The sequence below is a fragment of the Plectropomus leopardus genome, chromosome 14, assembly GCF_026936395.1.
Source record: "Plectropomus leopardus strain MGB_pleo_1.0 chromosome 14, ASM2693639v1, whole genome shotgun sequence".
In the NCBI taxonomy this organism is placed as follows: Eukaryota; Metazoa; Chordata; class Actinopteri; order Perciformes; family Serranidae; genus Plectropomus; species Plectropomus leopardus.
This window is the reverse complement of record NC_142189.1, coordinates 31,824,471-31,842,680: the sequence shown is the minus strand read 5'-3', so window position 1 is coordinate 31,842,680 and position 18,210 is coordinate 31,824,471. Positions and strand designations below refer to the sequence as shown.

The following is an 18,210-nucleotide window of genomic DNA, read 5'->3' as shown; positions in this document are numbered from 1 at the left end:
GGGGGTCACCTTTAAGTCTATCAATGTCAGTTCTTCCTTTCACACACTAGTGAAAATGTAATTTGCAGATGTTGCTGGAAATATTTAGAGTGAATACTAATTTCTCGAATTTTAGTTTGTTTAACAGAACTGTATAAAATAAATATTTAAGTCCCTCATGAACTATATAGTAAAGGACATTATTTTCTCAAGCCTGTTCACAGAGCAAATCTACAATTTAGAGATGAAGCTTTGAAATCCAGAGCTGACATGTTTTTGAGAGTGTATCAGTGTTTGCCTGAACAGTCCATCAATGAAAATTCTATCACTTTTTGTAACATATGATACATCTGAGTAGAAAATCTGGCTGCTTGAAAAACAACCATTGTTGTACATGACAGTTCACCGTTTGAGCAAGGTTACAAATTCATTCCATGCAGTAACTTCTGAGCAGAGGCGGGCCCAGTTTGACCTCACTTATCATAATGCTGTGAGGTGCTGCCTAGAAAAATAGAACACTATGAACAAGGGAGTTGTTCATGTATTTATGCTCTCTGGATGTGTTATAGTGACCAATAGCGCCCTGAATCCCAAAATTCCTGCAAAACTGAAAAAAAGACATTTTGGAAACTAAACAGAATATAAACCCTAAGAGCCTCTCAGAAAATCAGGGACTAACATTAAGAGAGAGAACACTACCCGTCCCTTCCAAATTACAGCAACAACGTGCAATGCGTCCCCTCTTTTCTGCTTCTCAACATATCAATAGCACGGTGGCAAAGAGTAAACAAACATTTGGGCTGTTTTTTCAGGTTTGATGGCAATATCTCCTCTGTGTAGACTGGAGTTTTACTTGTGCAAACATTTCTTGGGTCAGAGCGGCTATGGGTAGTTTTTAGGTTTGACTATGACTCTGGGTTTTGACAACCTTGATCCAAAACAGGGTTGTAGTGCTATTTCTTTAAGTACTGGAGTGTACCTCTGTGTGCATGTGGGTGGTTAAGATGTGTTAAGTTTAGAAGTTTATGTGACGATTGTTCCTACAGTGGCAAGTTTACGCACCCTTCCTTTTTCAATATGCATTTTGTCCTGGATCCTGGATCCTTCTCCATGCTTGTTAGCTAGCTAGCATAAGTAGAGGCCAAACCACTACATGTATGTATTAAGAGACCTGGATAAAATATCTGAGGCAGGCTGTGAAATTACCTGAATCCTCTGCATGGTGGGCCCATACAGCAAGTTCCCTAGAGAATTATAGCATCTGAGCATAGCCAAAGTGCAGCCAAGCAGGAAGCTTCCACTGGCTGAATGGCTACCTTCCAGTTTAGCACTGCTAACTTGAGTGGGAATAAAATGAGTCAATCTTGTGGCTCTTCTGAACTTTCCAAATGTTATTGAATCGAATGGATCAGTCATTTTGAGGGGATTTTGACACTCAAAAAAAGATTAATGTCTCTTCCCCATGTAAATGAATGGGGAAAATATTCTTTTTTGGGCCCCATGGCACATGACAGACCCGAACAGTTTAATTCCACCTTTGACCACTAAGTAAAATTTCCTTTAAAGCCTGGTGCTGTTCTTTAGGGCTTGGTTAGCTGGCCCAAGGTGGGCCTGGAACTGCATGGTTCTGTTGTTGTTTAGTTTACCTTTCATAATGGTAAACTTTTCCTTTTTAGCTGTTCCAAAAAATGAAAGGATGCTGCCTTTTTATAGTTATAAGTTAACAGTTAGCAGCTATAGACAGATAAAACATGATAAATTTACTGTGCTACACAAAGGTTTTCTTTTAAGGTGGAATGTTTTCTTGCATGTTACTCAAAGCTTGTGTCATCATTGCTAACCAATCAACGCACCTTAATTTTAACCAGAATCTCTGAACTGCGTATGTTGTATTTCCTCACTTGGAAAAAAAAGACAGCTGGGCAGCACTACACTCCTGATTCGAAATAGGGATTATTTTACCTGTAAAAGATACACTAAAGAAAAATTATGTAGGCGGGTGTATGTGGGTTAGCCAATATTATGAAGCACTTTTACTGTCAAAGGACAAACTTTGTTTAGCCATATAGAGTTATTTAGGTTACCTACAGTTGTTGGCCTTAATGTAAATATCTGTGTTTTAATGGTGCAATTACAAACACCAGCAAAATTGGCATATGCACAAGGCCAAGGGCTTATTATTTACTAGACAGTCTGCTGTGCTGACTTTGCAGGAAACAGTGCATTGCCCTCTTTGGGTTGGTCAGAGCCACAAGGGAAGGACCTCAAGTATCTCAGGGTCATCTTAGAGTTAAGGGTCATAAAGAGTGGGATCACTCCCCTGGCTACCATAAATGTTCAGAAATAATTCATGGAAATTCAGCCTTTAAGCAGAGCTATTTAAAAGCTTTGTCATTTCATGTAATTTGGTTCTAGATAAAAAGGTCAACGTGTCACCGTAATCATTAGGGGTTATTGACTCGGGACAATGACTGTCCATACTATACTTGATGGCATATTAATCAGTAGTTGTTGATCTGTCTTGCTCTGGAGTGAGGTGTTGGGCAGACTGAGAAACATAGTTGCCATCACTCATTTTCCATGCCTTATTCCTAGCACAGATAAAAACAAGGCACTGTCATTTTGTCTTTAGATTTAATTTACTTTCTAAAATGCTAAGAAGCTATTATTTCCAAATGCTACAAGAGCAGATGTGCTACTATGAAATGCTTGCAGATGTCAAACTCCAGTCGTCCTTTTTTGAGGTACTTGTTTTTATAGATACAGATAACCTATCCAATAAACCAGATTAAAAAGGCCAAAAGCAGTGGGGAAGAATATTCGTGAGTAAGAATCAATCTTGGAAACCCTTACATGCATCCTGTTTTCACGCCAGGCACCTGAGCGGCAGTCATCGAAGCAGCAGAAGAAGCTGGTGCAGTCTTTTCCATCCAAACACTCGTAAGCATAGTCAGCCTCTTCGTGATAGGGCACGATGTTGTTCATCTGCAGCAGGGACGTGCCAGGTCGGATATTCACCATGCTGGATGCTTTCTGTTTTGGAAGAAAAGTATTTTACTACACTCTTCTAAGTTTTACTTCTACCTACTCCTTTTGATTCCTTCTTGTTACTTTTGCTGTTTTTTCAATATGTTGTTTTAATTTCTGGTTTAAAATGAGGTCATTCATTCTTTCATTCATAGATACAGAGGTGATAACGAAAAACATAGGATCCCTTTTTGATTCCTATTAAAACTTTTTAGAAAGGTTTCCCCTGAAACCCTTTTAGAAGGTTTTCGGTTGAATCCAATGTAAAAGGTTTTTCCTAGAACCATTTTTGAAAGATTTTATGCCTTATGAGAGGTTCTACACAGAACAATGAATAGTTCCATCAAGAACCTTTTTTTACCCCCTTTTCCACCAACATGGAACTGGTTCCATTATGGTTTCCACACCTCATTTGAACTGTTCAGAGCATTTCAACCAAAATAAATTGGTTCAGGACCCCAATACTTGGTTCTCAGCTGGAACCAAAAAATAGCAGGTTTTTCTTCACTTAAAGTGCAACCTGTGACAACATAATAAGTGACAACATACCTATCGATCTCTCTCCCACTAATCATGAATAAGTTTAACAGGTTAGCCTGGGGCCAAGGGAACCATGTTATCCCATGATGAACCATGATATTTCGGGCTTCCTAAAGTTTCTTCTGGTTCACAATCAGGTTTTTAGAGGGTGGAGATTTCATGAAATCATTACAACTAACTAGAATTGAACACAAAAAAGCCAAATACCTTCTTGCTCTAACACCCATATTGTCAATAGTCCTTGAAGACCCCGTTCTTTGAAAAAAGATTCCTCCAAAGGAAATGGATATGGGTAGAACCTTCATTCTTCCGGAAGAGCCCTTTTTAGAGCGTGTGACAATAAGTTGGTCAAACAGAAAAAAAGAAGAAATAAAATGAATGCCTATGTACCTGTGTGTTATTGTTGGCTTTAGACTTCTTGGTCTGTCTGTTGCTGGTGAAGTAATGCAGAGTGCCATACTCCATGAGGGCAGCGAAAGTGAAGATGAAGCAGACAGAGACAAACAGGTCCATGGCCGTAACATAGGAAACCTTAGGCAGGGACTTCCTGGAGATGGTGCTTAGAGTTGTCATCGTTAGCACTGTGGTGATACCTAAATAGATTGTTGAACAAAACAAATTCCTAATGGGGTGCCTCTAAAAACTTGGCTTCAAATGTTAAGTATTTCTCTACAGTGTTAATTCATGACTAAAAAAGCCTCATTCAAATTTGGATACATTCATTCAAATTCATTTAGGTGTTTTTTGGTGTTCATATAGGCAAATTAAATTTTAAGCATTTTCATAAATAGTAGCATCTAATTTCCTCATGTTGAAATATTTCAAAGATTGCTGTCCACTACAATGATTTACAGAACAAGGCATATTTGCACTTTAACTGTATGAAATAAGAACAAATCAAACCTAGAGATGTGCGGGCTGGCACAGCATCCTTGTTTATCCAGAAGGAGACCCAGGACAGGACCACGATCATACTGCAGGGGATGTAGGTCTGGATGGTGAAGTAGCCCATTCTCCGACTCAGGTCAAAAAAGATCGTCATGATAACATATTCCCCTAAAAGTTAAACAAATTGGTAGATATAGAGACATAATTAAGCCCATGGGGTAAAGTGAGATGTTCAAAGAATTTGGGAAAGGCGGGATAAAATAGAAGATATAATTTGTTTGGCCCACTTTAGTTTACTAATATGACATGATTGGGGTAGAATGCAGTTTTTATATTACGAGGTTTGTCAGCAGAATTATGGAAAAACCACAGGTCCAGTTCAAATAAAACTTGATGAAAGAGTGAAGTATGGGCTAAATTTGGGTTGGACCCACAAATTATTTTTCACTTTGCAATATGTGACATTCCTAGTCGATTCCTGGGTCGAGATTGCCTGCACATGGCCCTCATCTCTGGCATTAAAAACAAACATAGAGTGACCTGGCTGGGACCCTGGTGGATGGGCGTTATGCTTCCTGGTCAATGTTGTCCTATTACCGTGATGACAGTGAGAGTACCATATACCGTATGAGCACCAGCTACCCTGGTCTCCTCATATGCACTAACATACACTCACATCTGGCTGCCAAATCAAAAAACAGAGAAGCTCTGATTACAACACCAACAGAGGTAGCGTGACTTTATCAGTCCTCAATATGCCATTACTCCAGTATATCCTTACATAACATATTGTTGTTTGATGCTATGTTGATGTTCTGAAGTCATGTGCACCTTGAACATTGTAAGATCAGGCATTTGGCTTTGGCAGAGGTCTGAACTTGTAGAGTAGCCTTCTACTTTCAATGTGAAGTACCTTCTTAAATATGGATTGACTGTCAAAAATAAATGTACAGACAGATCAGACTGCACAGATAAAAGGACTGGTCTAAACCATGGTAACACAAATGCAGCACAATATGACTGTATGTGATAACATTCTTTCACTAAAACTCATTGAAAGTCTTAATTTTTCTCATATCAGTGTTTTGTGTAAAAGTGGACACTCGCAATGTGTAAGAGGACATGGCCGTTATGTCTCACCTGACTGGGTGTGCGCCACATCAGAAGTGTTCCTCAATCCTACAAAGGCAAACTGGTAGAGTCTCCAGTAGCGCTGGTCTGCCACCTCCACCGCCCGTCTCTGCCATCGGTACATGATCTCATTCTTGGGATAACCATCTACAGGACCCATCCCCCAACACAGAAAAATAATAAATGAATTAGAAGGCTTACTGGTTATTCAGAGCACAGTACACCAGAAAGCAACACTGTACCATGGCAAGGCAAAGGGGAGCATTCAGGATGGAACTGACCTGCCCAGTCTCATGAAATTTCTTCAAATGAGCAAGATGTCTTCAAATACATATAATTGGCACTAGAGTTTCCCAGTAATTAGTAATAAAACCCAGAAATATCTTAGCATTTCAGCACATCTGAAAGTCAAAGCCAATGTCTTTTTTGAATGTTTTTTTGGTTAGCAGAAGTACAGTGTATTTTTAACACAAGCTTATGACACTTTCACATATTTTTATGACATAAATTATATCAGTAAATACCCCATTGTGAACTTTGAAGCTCTTATGTTTTTTTAAAAAAGATTGGTTGTTAAAAAGTGGCCAAAGTAGACTGTAGAACGTTGTCACGCCTTTACAGCCTCGTTGAAGTGGGGACGTTAAATCATGCGACTGTAGTGTTTGTTTATAGCCCAACATTTTCTTTTTACTTCTGGCAACTGTATTTAGGCCTCAAAAATCCTGAAAGTGGTGTTCATATGGGAAGATCATCATGCTAAACAAAACCTGTAATAATCCAAAGTCCAATGGAAAAGTCCCATAGGCTTTTTTGATGGGGGAACTTGAATAAAGCTAACTACAGAAAAACGCCATCCCTGGGGCACTATATATATATGGTCTGGAAGTAATTGCTCTACCTCACTAAAGTCACATTCTTTGACTTTTGATCAGACCTTGCTTGTGTAAAGATTTTGCATTGGTATTACAATGTCACGCTACTTCTGTAACTGCTAAAAAGACAGTATTTTTTCTACAATTACAAGAGGATACTTGCTTGCTTGATACATTTATGTTCTTTTAGACATTTTAACAAATGACAGCTACTTAATTTTTTTTCTGGTGTGGTCTCCTTAGTCATTTCAGTGGTTTTTGTTGATAAAATTTCCACTGTTTTGTGCTCATTTGATGAGATTTTTTGTGACTGTACTGGTTCTGACATTAGTTTTCAACTCCATGAAATGGTCTTTGCATTTTTCACTAGTGTGGAAGATTAAAATCACGACAAGACATGAGCGGCTGAAGCACAATGCAAGAGACGAATGAAGGATGACACAGACAGCATGAATCAGACTGGGAGAGGGTGTATAATTCATTAAGTCTGCCAGAGAAAATGGGGCTGGGTGACCTCCTCTCTCCGCTGGTGGAGCAGATGATAGATTGGTACAGGCTAAGAGAGGGCAGCCTCAAGCAGATGGGCCTTTTGGCAAGGAGAAGGAACAAGGGCTTAGCCACTATACTAGCCCACACAGAAGCTCCTGTCTCTGGGCATGTTACGGAAGTCGAGATGGCAGGTTCAAAAATGAGAGGGGGGAAGCGTCTGACCACCTACAGCTTGAAAACTCCAGTGGACACGAGTGCTCATCCATTGGAAAGTTATGCAGCTTAAGGTAACACTCCGCATTAATAGTCAACCTGACAAAAACAGAATTGTGACAGAGAAAAAGCAAGTCTCAGCATTGTTTTTTCCCTCTCATATGTGACTGAACACAGTAAATGTAAATTTTCTCTGTAATTACACCAACAAATGCAGAAAACAGACCATTAAATCACACCTAAAGAGACTGACACCTAAAAGAGAACTACATGATAAAAAAACAGATGCATACACTAAAGCTGCACAAACAACAAACAGTTGATAATTTAACATAAAAAATGGCTTCCAAAAATGTTACCAAACTGGCTGCATAACTGTCTTACCTCAGTGTGTACATGACTCTCCCATTGCTCCACAGTCTCAGGAGGCGGTTGGGAGTGGTGATCCAATGGGCGTCTGATTTGCGGGAATTCCTGAAGAATGTGTCGGGAATCCAAATTTTGCCTACCATGTTACTGTTAAGCATTAGCAGCTTCATTGAGCTGTTGAACTTAAGTCGGCTGTCATACCACGTCTGGGCAAAGAAGATGTCGATAGTGTATTCCTGCAACAGAGTTAGGAAAAGCATCCAAAGACAGCTATTTAAAAAACAACAACAATATACAAAAAGATATCTAAATGGTAGTATTAAGAGTTCAAGAGCAACTGGTGTTGCAGGGATGGCATTTTTGTTTTAGGCCAACCTGGAAGTTAGCAATACCCTTGTTCCTTGGACAAAAAGCCAATGAGATTTCTTCACTGGATTTTGGATTTGTGCAGAAAATATGCTCTGTGGCAGACAAATGTTTATGATACTTACACGTTTTGCTCAGCAAGATAACCACTGAAAACTGCTGTTATGATTGTTTTTAAGCCTAAATGCATTTGCCAGAATTACAGTGTTGTCACCATAAAGAGGCTATAAAGCGATGTTCAGCGTAATGACGTTCTGTAGTCCCATTTAGCCACTTGTTAACAATAGCTTATAACTAATAGGCTTAGAGACGAGGGTTTTATGTTTTATTGGATTGAATAGATTGCCATAAAAATCTGATGAATTTAGAATTCAGACATAATTCAGTGAAATATATTATGTATATTCTTGGTTCCGAAACAATGAACCCGAATGACTGGTTACTAGTGAGGACTTCTTATCTTTAGAAAAGCACTACTTTTTTTTGAGAGTGTCTCCACAACTATTGTTTGGATAGCCATGAAACTTGACACATAATAAAATCTAAAATCAAGGTCTACTGACTAGCTTTGTCTGGCACTCTTAATTGCATCTCAGTGGATAGAGGTTAAAAGCTCTGGAACAAACAAAAAAGGACAACAAAAAACTCATTTTTGGACTTGAGTTAAGAGTCTTGTAGTAAAATACCAATGTCAAGAAACTTTAAAATAATAAACTTTTATACTCACACTTACATTTTTACACTATGGACTGAATTTTCATTAATTTTGCACATGTTCATGGTACCCAGAGGATGACTCTTGTTGACTTCCTAAGACTGTAAAAATACCATTAATTTTTGCTTGTGCCTATAGTTTACCTAACACCAGTAGGTCCATTCGCCTTATATCAACAGAAAAAAACAAAGAGAAATCAAAAGACACAGTCTCACCATATTGATGGGGTCCACTGGTCCAATGCTGTTGACATACACAGCTGTTTCAATCACCGTTGGCCTCACTGAAACATAACAGAAGACATATTGCACTGACATAAACGGCATTAACTTTTGTCCGTTTGTTAGCTAATTCCAAAAAGAAATCCAACAATCAATATCCCATCACAATATTATTGAAGTTAAGACCCATTTCTCCCTAAATAAATCTCCAGACAGTGCTTGGTGATTGAATGTACACATCCAATATTGTCAGCAAATTTAATCTATTGTTATAGTTGATTTTCCTTTTTTTTTGCTAAGTCAGGTTGTATTGATATTTGCAAGTGTGGTCAATTTCCTGAAAAACTGGTGCCAACTGATGTCACTTATCTAAGTTCGGTCTAACTTCTGAAGCCACCCTCTGAAAAGAATGTAGAGGTAAAACTCCCCATTCTCAGCAGCAGGGCAGTTTAACTCTGTTTCCATTAAGCACTTCGGTTCAGTTTAGTTTAGTTTGTTACACATGAGAGTGGTTATTTTTGCATTTTCATCATCAAAGTTGTGGATGTCACTAAGAAAAACTCCACTCTTTTCATTACCCCACTGTTGAGGTACCTTGCATGCTGATCTGATACTAAAATGTGGAGCTAGAAACACTTCGGTCCATTTATTGGTCAAGAGAGAATCACCGCTCTTGCTTGACAAGGACTCAGTGCTCAGTTGTGACAGAGACTCTAAACACTTCAGCTCTTCTCCATAGTTCTGTGGATGATTGATGATGAGCAGATGTTCTTCAAAGAGGAAATACAGTAAAAGCTGAATAGAACAGTGACGTGACTGACTATATTTATCCAGTAACAACTCAGAGTACTGTCTATGGTGGAAATGCAATCAGATCTAGAGTTAAGGTACATGTCCATACTAGTTATGTGCTGGTTTGAAGGTACTACAAACCAGCCATACTTGGTGGAAATGGAGTTGGTGGCAGAAAACAGACTGTCAACAATAATTTATCAGGGAGGTAGGACATGTACAAGGACTGCAAGGCATAAAGACTTGGACACAATTGTGCAAAAATGCCAGAATGTATATAAATATATTACTATGACAATACCTATTCGGTTGGTGAAACAATCGTGTCACTTAGAGTCAACAAATGTTTGTTTTAATGCCCAGTTCTAATCTTGATTACTTCAATACTTTAGAAGCTGTTAAATACAGTATATATCTATTATCAGAAACACATTATCTAAGACTCAGCACTCTTTGAACACTACACATTTCTGGGGATAAAGAAATATTCCAGCAACATATGACCTATTTGATCCCTTTTCACACAATTTGCCAATGCATGTTCCATCCATCCATCATCCATCCATCCATCCATCCATCCATCCATCATCTTTATACACAACACTTAATAAACATTTATTGTGTTCTGCTAGTCCAGTCTGTGTTCATGAACATCCGTACGATGGCCTTGAAACTGTAGATTCTGTTTTCTATGACTAGCTGGCAATTCAAAATCAGAGCATCGAACAACAAACACAGTAGAACAGAATAAACTATCTAGGCAAAATGGTAAGAGTCTTAAAGGTGCTCTGTATCTTTGACAGTTGGATCATCTACAGTTTCATGACAACTAAGCAAAGTACATGTTTTGATGGGCAGTGTGTAAAACTGTGAAATATCTAAAGTGACAATGCACAGGCACAGAAACACAGAACCTTTAAATGTCTGTTTGAGCTAATTATGCACATTCTAAGTTCCTTACAGTCACATCTGTAACTTTTGATGAACAGCAGCCATTATGGCAAGGCTCAAAAGTTCATCACTTGAGTTTTTAATTTGTAGTACAAAGACTTTGATTCTAGTTGAACAAGGTTATATATAGCGCAGAATCAGCAGTTGACACTGTCATCTCATGAACGTTTTTAGTGCAATGCCGAGGCAATAACCCACACTGCACTGCTTTGTGGTAACAGAGTTAAAACAAAGCACATTTCCAGAGGATGAACTCGACCTGCCTCCAATGTCAGGCCGCAGTTTGTTGTCGTAGCCTTGCAGCAGTTTGTTTAGGATCAAAGTCACATCACTCTCATAGACCTTCGGGGATAAGACCCAAGTCTTGTTTATGGGCACATCCTCATAGTCCTCTTCTTCCTGTTTACTGGGCCCAAATGCTGCACTGTGAAGAGGAAAAAGAAACATTGTAAGAAACATGGCTGATGACAGTCTAATTCACGCCTTTGTATTATCAAGACTGGGTTATTATAACATTATGATGTTAGGCCTTACATGTGCTGGTACTAGTAGTCTTTAAATGGTTCAGAAAGGTGCTGCAAGAATTTTATCCAAATGGAAAAATCCATTTCAGATCAGACTGTGAGGTGCCTCTAATGACTTACAAAATTCCAAAAGGACATGCCTCTTCCTACCTGTCTGATCTCCTTAAACCTTGTATTCCAATCAGGACTGTCCTCTTTCAGAATACAAGGCTCCTGTCCGTCCCCAGATTTAAGAAGTAGTCGGGCCACAGCGCGTCCCCTGGAATAACCCTTTTTATTGTAAGGGCCATAGTTTAAACTGTAGCAGACATGTTGTGTATAGATAGCCCTCTTTGCGGCTTTAACCAATATCAGGCTATGGTACTCTCCAAGGACGAAAGTCAGATTCTGCTTATAAGGCAGGCATTTGTTCTGTGCTTATTTCAGCAAACATCAAACAAAATCAGCTGTCTCTGCAAACACTGACTGTTTATTCTTGGATCAGCATGAAATTTATATAAAGCCTGTTTTTCAATCATCTTCTTTTTTTACAACTTTATCAAGTAAACCAACATATCGTCATTGTAGGAAAATCCTGAGGGCATCTCAAATGCGAGCCTTAAGCCCCATTTCCACTGCCTCTTATCGACATGGCTCCGCTCATTCGGAGGTGTTCTTTTTTGGTTTTCCATTTAGAAAAGTTGTGGATAGTACCTGGTCCTTTTTTGTACCACTTTGATCGAGGTTCCGAGCAAGCTGAGCCGATACTAGAAGGTGGAGTTAAAATAATACAGACCACTCATTGGTAAGAGAGAATTGTCAATAGTACGACATGGGACACTGCATAAACCCACCATTTTTAAATGAAACTGGGGGAACCACCTGGTCCCAAAAGTGATTTGAGTTTAGCCAAACCATGCAGTGGAAATAAGGCATATGTCACATACAGTGGATTCAAAGAAGCAGAAAGCTTAGTGAATCCAATGCAAAACATCACTTTTAGGATGTAACTTGGGAATGAAACAGAGCCTTAGGCAGTTTTATGTGTTTTCTGACGCTCTGCTCTTCTGTTTCTATTACAGGCCGTTACACATGGCTGAGCTCTCAGTCTATGCCAAAGTGTGCCGCTGCTCTCCTGTTAATGAACATGGACCTGATACTGTAAAGAGACCCGAGGACTTGGCGTTCAGCCCAGGCTGTGAGGTTACCCTTTCCTAGATGACTTCTAATGCCAAGGACATGGTATAATAACCCTGTGCAGCAGAAATAAACCTTGGTACAGAAATCATACTGTGCAAGGCTTCACTGCTAAACCATGTTCATCAGGTCAATTTCAACTGAATGGGAATCACAAATTAAAAAAAAAAAAAGCTTTTCTGCAGTTTTATTTAGTATCATTTACATTTAGGGTATTTTTTTCTCCTCCCTCACCAGCATTAGGGCTGAAGGATGGTAGAGTTGACTGCTAATCTGTCTGTGTCTGTCCAAACATCAAATGCCCTCTAACATACAACCAACAACATTCATTCTGATTTTGTTGTACAACAGAACTTCCAACACCATTTCACAAAAAATGTATGAAGTTGATTACAAATGGTCTAAGTTTCATGCAAGACACAAACATTGGTCTGCTGGTTCAAAGTCCAGATATATTTGACCCATCCACCACCCCTCCAGCCCACCTTATGTGGAATTTCTCGCTTTTTTTACTTAATTTGTGTTTTTGTGTTGCCAGCACATAGTTTGAATGTAGTTTGTGCCCACCACCAAGTAATATGTTGTTAAGAGTTGGTGTCTATTACATGTATTTCTATGAGACTGGGCTGACTTTCTACTCCACTTAATGTGTTCAACACAAGCACATGTTTAGATTAGGAAAAGAAACAAAAAATCATGGTTTGGCTCAACATTCACATGGGAAATCAACAACAGGCTCCTACATGGAAATTCTGGGTTGGTTGGACCCATCTACCAGACATCCTTCCTGCCCTATAGCGACTTTCCAGCTCTTTATATAGCAATACCGAGGGCAATTCAAACTGACGCTGTCCGGTGGCTTTATAAACTGACAATGCCCGGTGAAATATTATACCCCGACAAAAAGTATTTGCATCAGTATCCGATGCCGGAGCCATTGACCAAGGTAGTGGTATAATGGGAATGGGATGACCTGAAATGTTACCAATAGTCCCACATTGGACAAGCAAACTCTGGACACACAACTAGAGTAAATGTAACAGGTCAAAGTTGAAGCAGGAGATTTGCCTTTGAACTGGGATGGACAATCACAACAGATTCAGAATTATCCTTTTCAATATTTTTCAATTGGCATTTGCATATGAGAGATTCATGTAATTTAAAGTAGTCTCTATGACAAAAACTTGTTCTTGATTCCTTTCTACACCTGACGATAATTTGTTTTAATTCTATTTGTCAGGTTTATATAATTCAGAGTTAAAGTTTTGTACCTTTTTGCAAAACCTCAAGGTTTTGATGTACTCTGGAGCCAAAAAAATATCAAAATTTCATTAAAGGAGTTGCAGACTAGGCAGAGCGGTGGAGGCACAAGCAATCAGCAAGCCCTATATTGAAATGTGAAAGAAACTGACTTTGCATTTCGAGTTAAATGTTGGGAGTTTCGTGCACTGTTCACTCCAGAACAGTCAGAGTTTTCCTGTGGGGGCCATTAGAAGAACTCAAGCTGACTGTAACACTGTGCCACTGCCTCTAGCAATGAGCTGGTTGCTGCTTGAGTTCAGCTGAAGTTTAAAATCGCACAGCGGAAGCTGGTAAGGCAGAGTTCCACTGAATCTCCTCACTGCGACTCGTTGTGTTGATTCAACTGGAGTCCTGGAGCCTTTTAATGGTGATTCACCGATTCTGCACCAGGTCGGTCTGTCTCAGCGTGTTTTTCTTCAGGGACTTTTCTTCACTGTCATCTGTTCTAGTGCTTGGCAAGCTAAAAACCAACAAAGCCACCACTGATCACCAAGTCAGAGAGCCAAAGGTCTCCCGACACACTGTTCACATTGTATAATATTAATAACCAAATCCCGACAGGCAGCCCTTAATTATGTTTACAAAATTATTTATAAAGGAATAAAGTTTTCTGTGAAGGAAATGTTTGCATGAATTCATGTTAAATGTGCACACCTACAAAGCAGAGGAGCCTTTGTATTATCTGCCCAGACTGTGCTGCAGCTGGCAGACGTCCAGCTGTGAGTGGATCACGACACAGAGCTCTCCAGCAAATTGAAAGGTGGAGGTATCTGTTTTTACGCTAACAGTGGCTGGTGTAATGATGTGGCAGCGATCCCACAGCACTGTTCTACTGATCTGGAAACTTATTTCATAAATTATCACCCAAGGCAGATGTGTAGTAGGCATGGCACACACCACATACTGTGTGTGGAGTAAACAAACCACGATTTTTTGTTGTTCTGTGTGACTTCAAGAATGGTAATTTCAGCCATGTACTCCCAAAATACTGCCAGTTCAGGGTTTCATACACATTCATTTATTTGCAGCCCACCACTACTAAAACATCTGGTGCCACAAATAGATGTGGATATACTGCTGAGATATATTGTTCAGTTATTCATTTCACCACACTTTCAAAGTGCAGAGTGTACTCTGGGCACAGACGGAGCAGCAGAACATCAGGCATATTAAAAGTGAAACTTTATTCTGCTGGGTCTGAAAGTTTGCTTTCACTCTGCAACTATTTTTCTCATCCATCAATCAGATCTGAAGCAGGGAAAATTTACAAAAATCATGAATACTTTTTAAAATGTGTACTTATTTCTTAAAACAACTGCAGTTAAACTAAAAAAGGTAAATCAGACACTGTAGCATATAACTTTATTAACCAGTATCACAAAAAAATGAATTTTGTTTGTTTGTGTCCTGTCTTGTTGTAAACTCATCTTATATTGGAAAGCAAGTGTTTATAACTCTGTCTTTCCAAATTTGTAAGACATTTTCTGTAAGACCATTCTTCCTTTTAAGTGATATTTTATGTTGTGACATGTTTTTTTTTTTTAAGGTTAACCTTAAACTTGATTGATGTAAAACATAGGAAATCATTTGTGGCACTGTTGAACTGACTTACTTCTTAAATCTTAAGAAGTACGTAAATCTTTGCATCAAGAATTTTCAAGTCAAAAGACTCAAGTCAAAGTGCAGTCAGGTGTCATTCGCGTGTCATTGAGTCAAGTTGCGAGTCTTTTATTTTTTAAAAGTTTTTTTAAAGCTGAGTCTAAATAATCAATATTGAGACTCAAGTCTGACTCCATTTTAAGTCATGTGAATCAAGTTAATGTCTTTGACTGAAAACAAACAAACAAAACAAGAAAATGACCCAGAAGAAAGGGTTAAAAAAAATGTAATAATTCAGTAACATGATTTTAAATATGACATTTAGATAATTATATTTCCCCCGAGACATTTTTCTCAAGCTTAAAAAAAATCTAAATCTACTGATTTCTTGCATTTTGTGGAACATTTCTTACCACATTGCTTTTATTTCCTATGTTTTTTTGGCGGGGGGGGGGGCTGGGGTCACACCCATTTCCTCAGATCTTATAGGTGTGAGACTTGAAAACATGACATTGTGAAGGGTGTCTGAGGGAAGCACATAGAAATTTCCTCCTGGTTTTAAAAGGTTAAGCATCTATTGTTATTTTTATTTTATCTGACGTTCATAAGTCTCAATACCTTTCAGGCTCCAGATGTGTATTGTGCATTAGCCTACCTCACCTCAAAGAAGTGACAATCTAATATTCAGAATGATGTTTTGAATAAAGACATGTCTACTCAGCGGATCAGCAGTTCTACCTCACATTTTCACTTTTTTTTCAGCTGGAGAAGCAGGCCTGCCCTGACTGTTGGACACAATTTACACCTCTGTGACCAGCTGACACAGGTCTCCCTCCGGGGCTCAGCTAAGTGATGCCTTCCAAGGAACAAAATCATCCATCATCCGGCCATCAATAGCTCACAAAACATTCTGCTGCTGGAAGACAGATAAGGGCTGACAGTATGAATAAAAACTACAAAACTCAGCATGCAGGTGTGATAAAGCCACACTGTTTTTGTCCTCAGAATGCACTCCGATGCACTCACATTTCGGAAAACGCACACATATGGCTCAAGGTTGGTTCGTTTTCACAGCATTTCCCGACATGGCAGATGATCAAACATGTTCCTGTAAGGCCCCGGCTCACACAATGACCCGCTGTCCTGTGATCACAGGTACAACACAGCGACTCCCGTCGAGGGCAAAGACATGAGGAGGCGGCCACATCTGCAACCATTTCCCCTCACAAAGCTCCTCTCCTCATGATGGAGACAGCCCTGCTCCCTCACATCCATGCACACTTACCAGAGTCCAAGGAGAGCCAGAAGCAACCAGGGGTTCATGGCTTTGTCCTGCACAGCTCTGACAAACAGCCGCTTCATTCTGTGGGAGAAAAAAAAAACAAAAAAACAACAGTGTCCGAAAGCAAAATGGGAGTTTTCGATCGCGTCTAGATGCAGCTGATGGGGTTTAATAGTAGCGACGGTCGGGTGTGTGAGATGCGTCCATGGTGTGTGTGAGGAGGGGGAGGATGTGGCAGAGTGAGCGAGGCTGCTGCCGGGGAGCTGACTCTGCTTTAGTCCATCTGCAGTGCCGCTAACAGGCTGCTGCTGGGTTCTCACACACGCTGCATGCGCTCACTGCTGTATCACACACACGGAGCTCCTCTCACGGAGCTCAGGCTCCACATTTCTATTGTTATGCGCTATTGTTCACGCTGATCTGAAGGGAAACGGTATGTAAATGAAGCGTGCTTTACATTCACATCAGCTGCAGTGTAAATCATTTACAGTGCAGGAGCCTCTGTGCAGAGCCACATCATGCAGAGTGCCGGTGACCACTGGACAGAAAACCACAGACTGTCAGCCTCACAGAGCTTCAACAGTTGGAGTTTGGATTCAGTGCCTTGCTCAAGGTCATAGCCCCTCACCAAATCCCCAACCAACGAATGTCATCTTTTTTTTTTTTTTTTTTTTTTTTTTTTGATGTTGTCATTTTTTGGCAACTGTTCATGTAGGAGTGTATTTACTAGCTTATAAACATTTTTTGAGGCTGTAAACTTTTAAATTCTATTTCACAGCCTCTCCTTTCGCCTCTACACACAGGGGAAAATAGAGAAAAACTGCACAATTTTTAACTTTATCTAGGAGAGACTGGGTATGGTTGTCACGAAAACTGTGTTGCCACCAAATACTTACTATACAGTAACCGTATGAACCAGTAATGATTTGTCACATGAAATCCCACCCCATTGTTTGTCCAAGCTGCTCCTGAGAGCTCCTGCTCTGTCAGTGGTGGAGTCACTTGACAGCGTGGCCAGATGTAACTGGTTGTGTGCATCAAATGCTAAAGGACAGCATGAGGTTATAATGCTAACAGTAATGATATAATGTGAGGTGCATAAGTGCACTTATAGAGCCAGGGTAGTGGTAGGGTTGGGAGGTGGATTGGTCCCACAAATAATGGACTGTCATGTGGGAGTTGGGAGTTCACTTCCTGTGTGGATGTGATTTTTTAATTATTTTTTTTACACCTTACCATGTGCCACTTTTGCCTAAACCCAACCATCCAGGACTTTGCTGCCAAATCTTAACCATCGTGACAGTCCGGATAGGTTGACATGTGCTGTTGTGTAAACATAAGGATCATGCTGCTTCATCCCACCATGTGCATTTGTTGATATCGTGGTAACAGCCTCCTGGAACGTAAACAGCGGACACAATTGGATTCCTAAAACGTCATAAGTAGACGCAGAGGTCACTGATATAGTAGCACTGTGTGACGTGTTGGGATCCATTTTAGAGAACAAGAGCAGGGCAGTAGAAAAGGCAAGGCTGGCAGAGAATACCTGCAATGACAGAGTTTTAAAAACGAAAAATTACTTAATTGTAGATGATTGTATGATGGCTGCTGTGAAGTGAAACCAAACAAACAAAATGTCAAAAATAAATACATGAATACTTTTTTGCTGTCCTGCGAAGTGAAATTTTCATGCAGATATTGCGTAGCTCCTAAACAAGTAGTAAAATATGTTTGATCTGAACAGTGAAAAGCTAATAATTTTGGATAAACAAGA

At 39.6% G+C, this 18,210-nt stretch overlaps 1 protein-coding gene across 1 annotated transcript; it reads right to left on the bottom strand.

The window, feature by feature from the left end:
• Positions 1 to 1,025: 1,025 nt before the first annotated feature.
• gabrg1 (gamma-aminobutyric acid type A receptor subunit gamma1) lies at positions 1,026 to 16,748 on the bottom strand. Its single transcript, XM_088087550.1, has 9 exons — positions 16,440 to 16,748; positions 10,813 to 10,977; positions 8,805 to 8,868; positions 7,524 to 7,744; positions 7,156 to 7,238; positions 5,575 to 5,712; positions 4,450 to 4,602; positions 3,937 to 4,139; positions 1,026 to 3,012 (listed from the first exon to the last, which is right to left on the bottom strand). Exons 1-9 carry the CDS (start codon positions 16,514 to 16,516, stop codon positions 2,734 to 2,736), a joined length of 1,383 nt encoding a protein of 460 aa, XP_087943676.1. The 5' UTR covers positions 16,517 to 16,748; the 3' UTR covers positions 1,026 to 2,733.
• Positions 16,749 to 18,210: the final 1,462 nt, after the last annotated feature.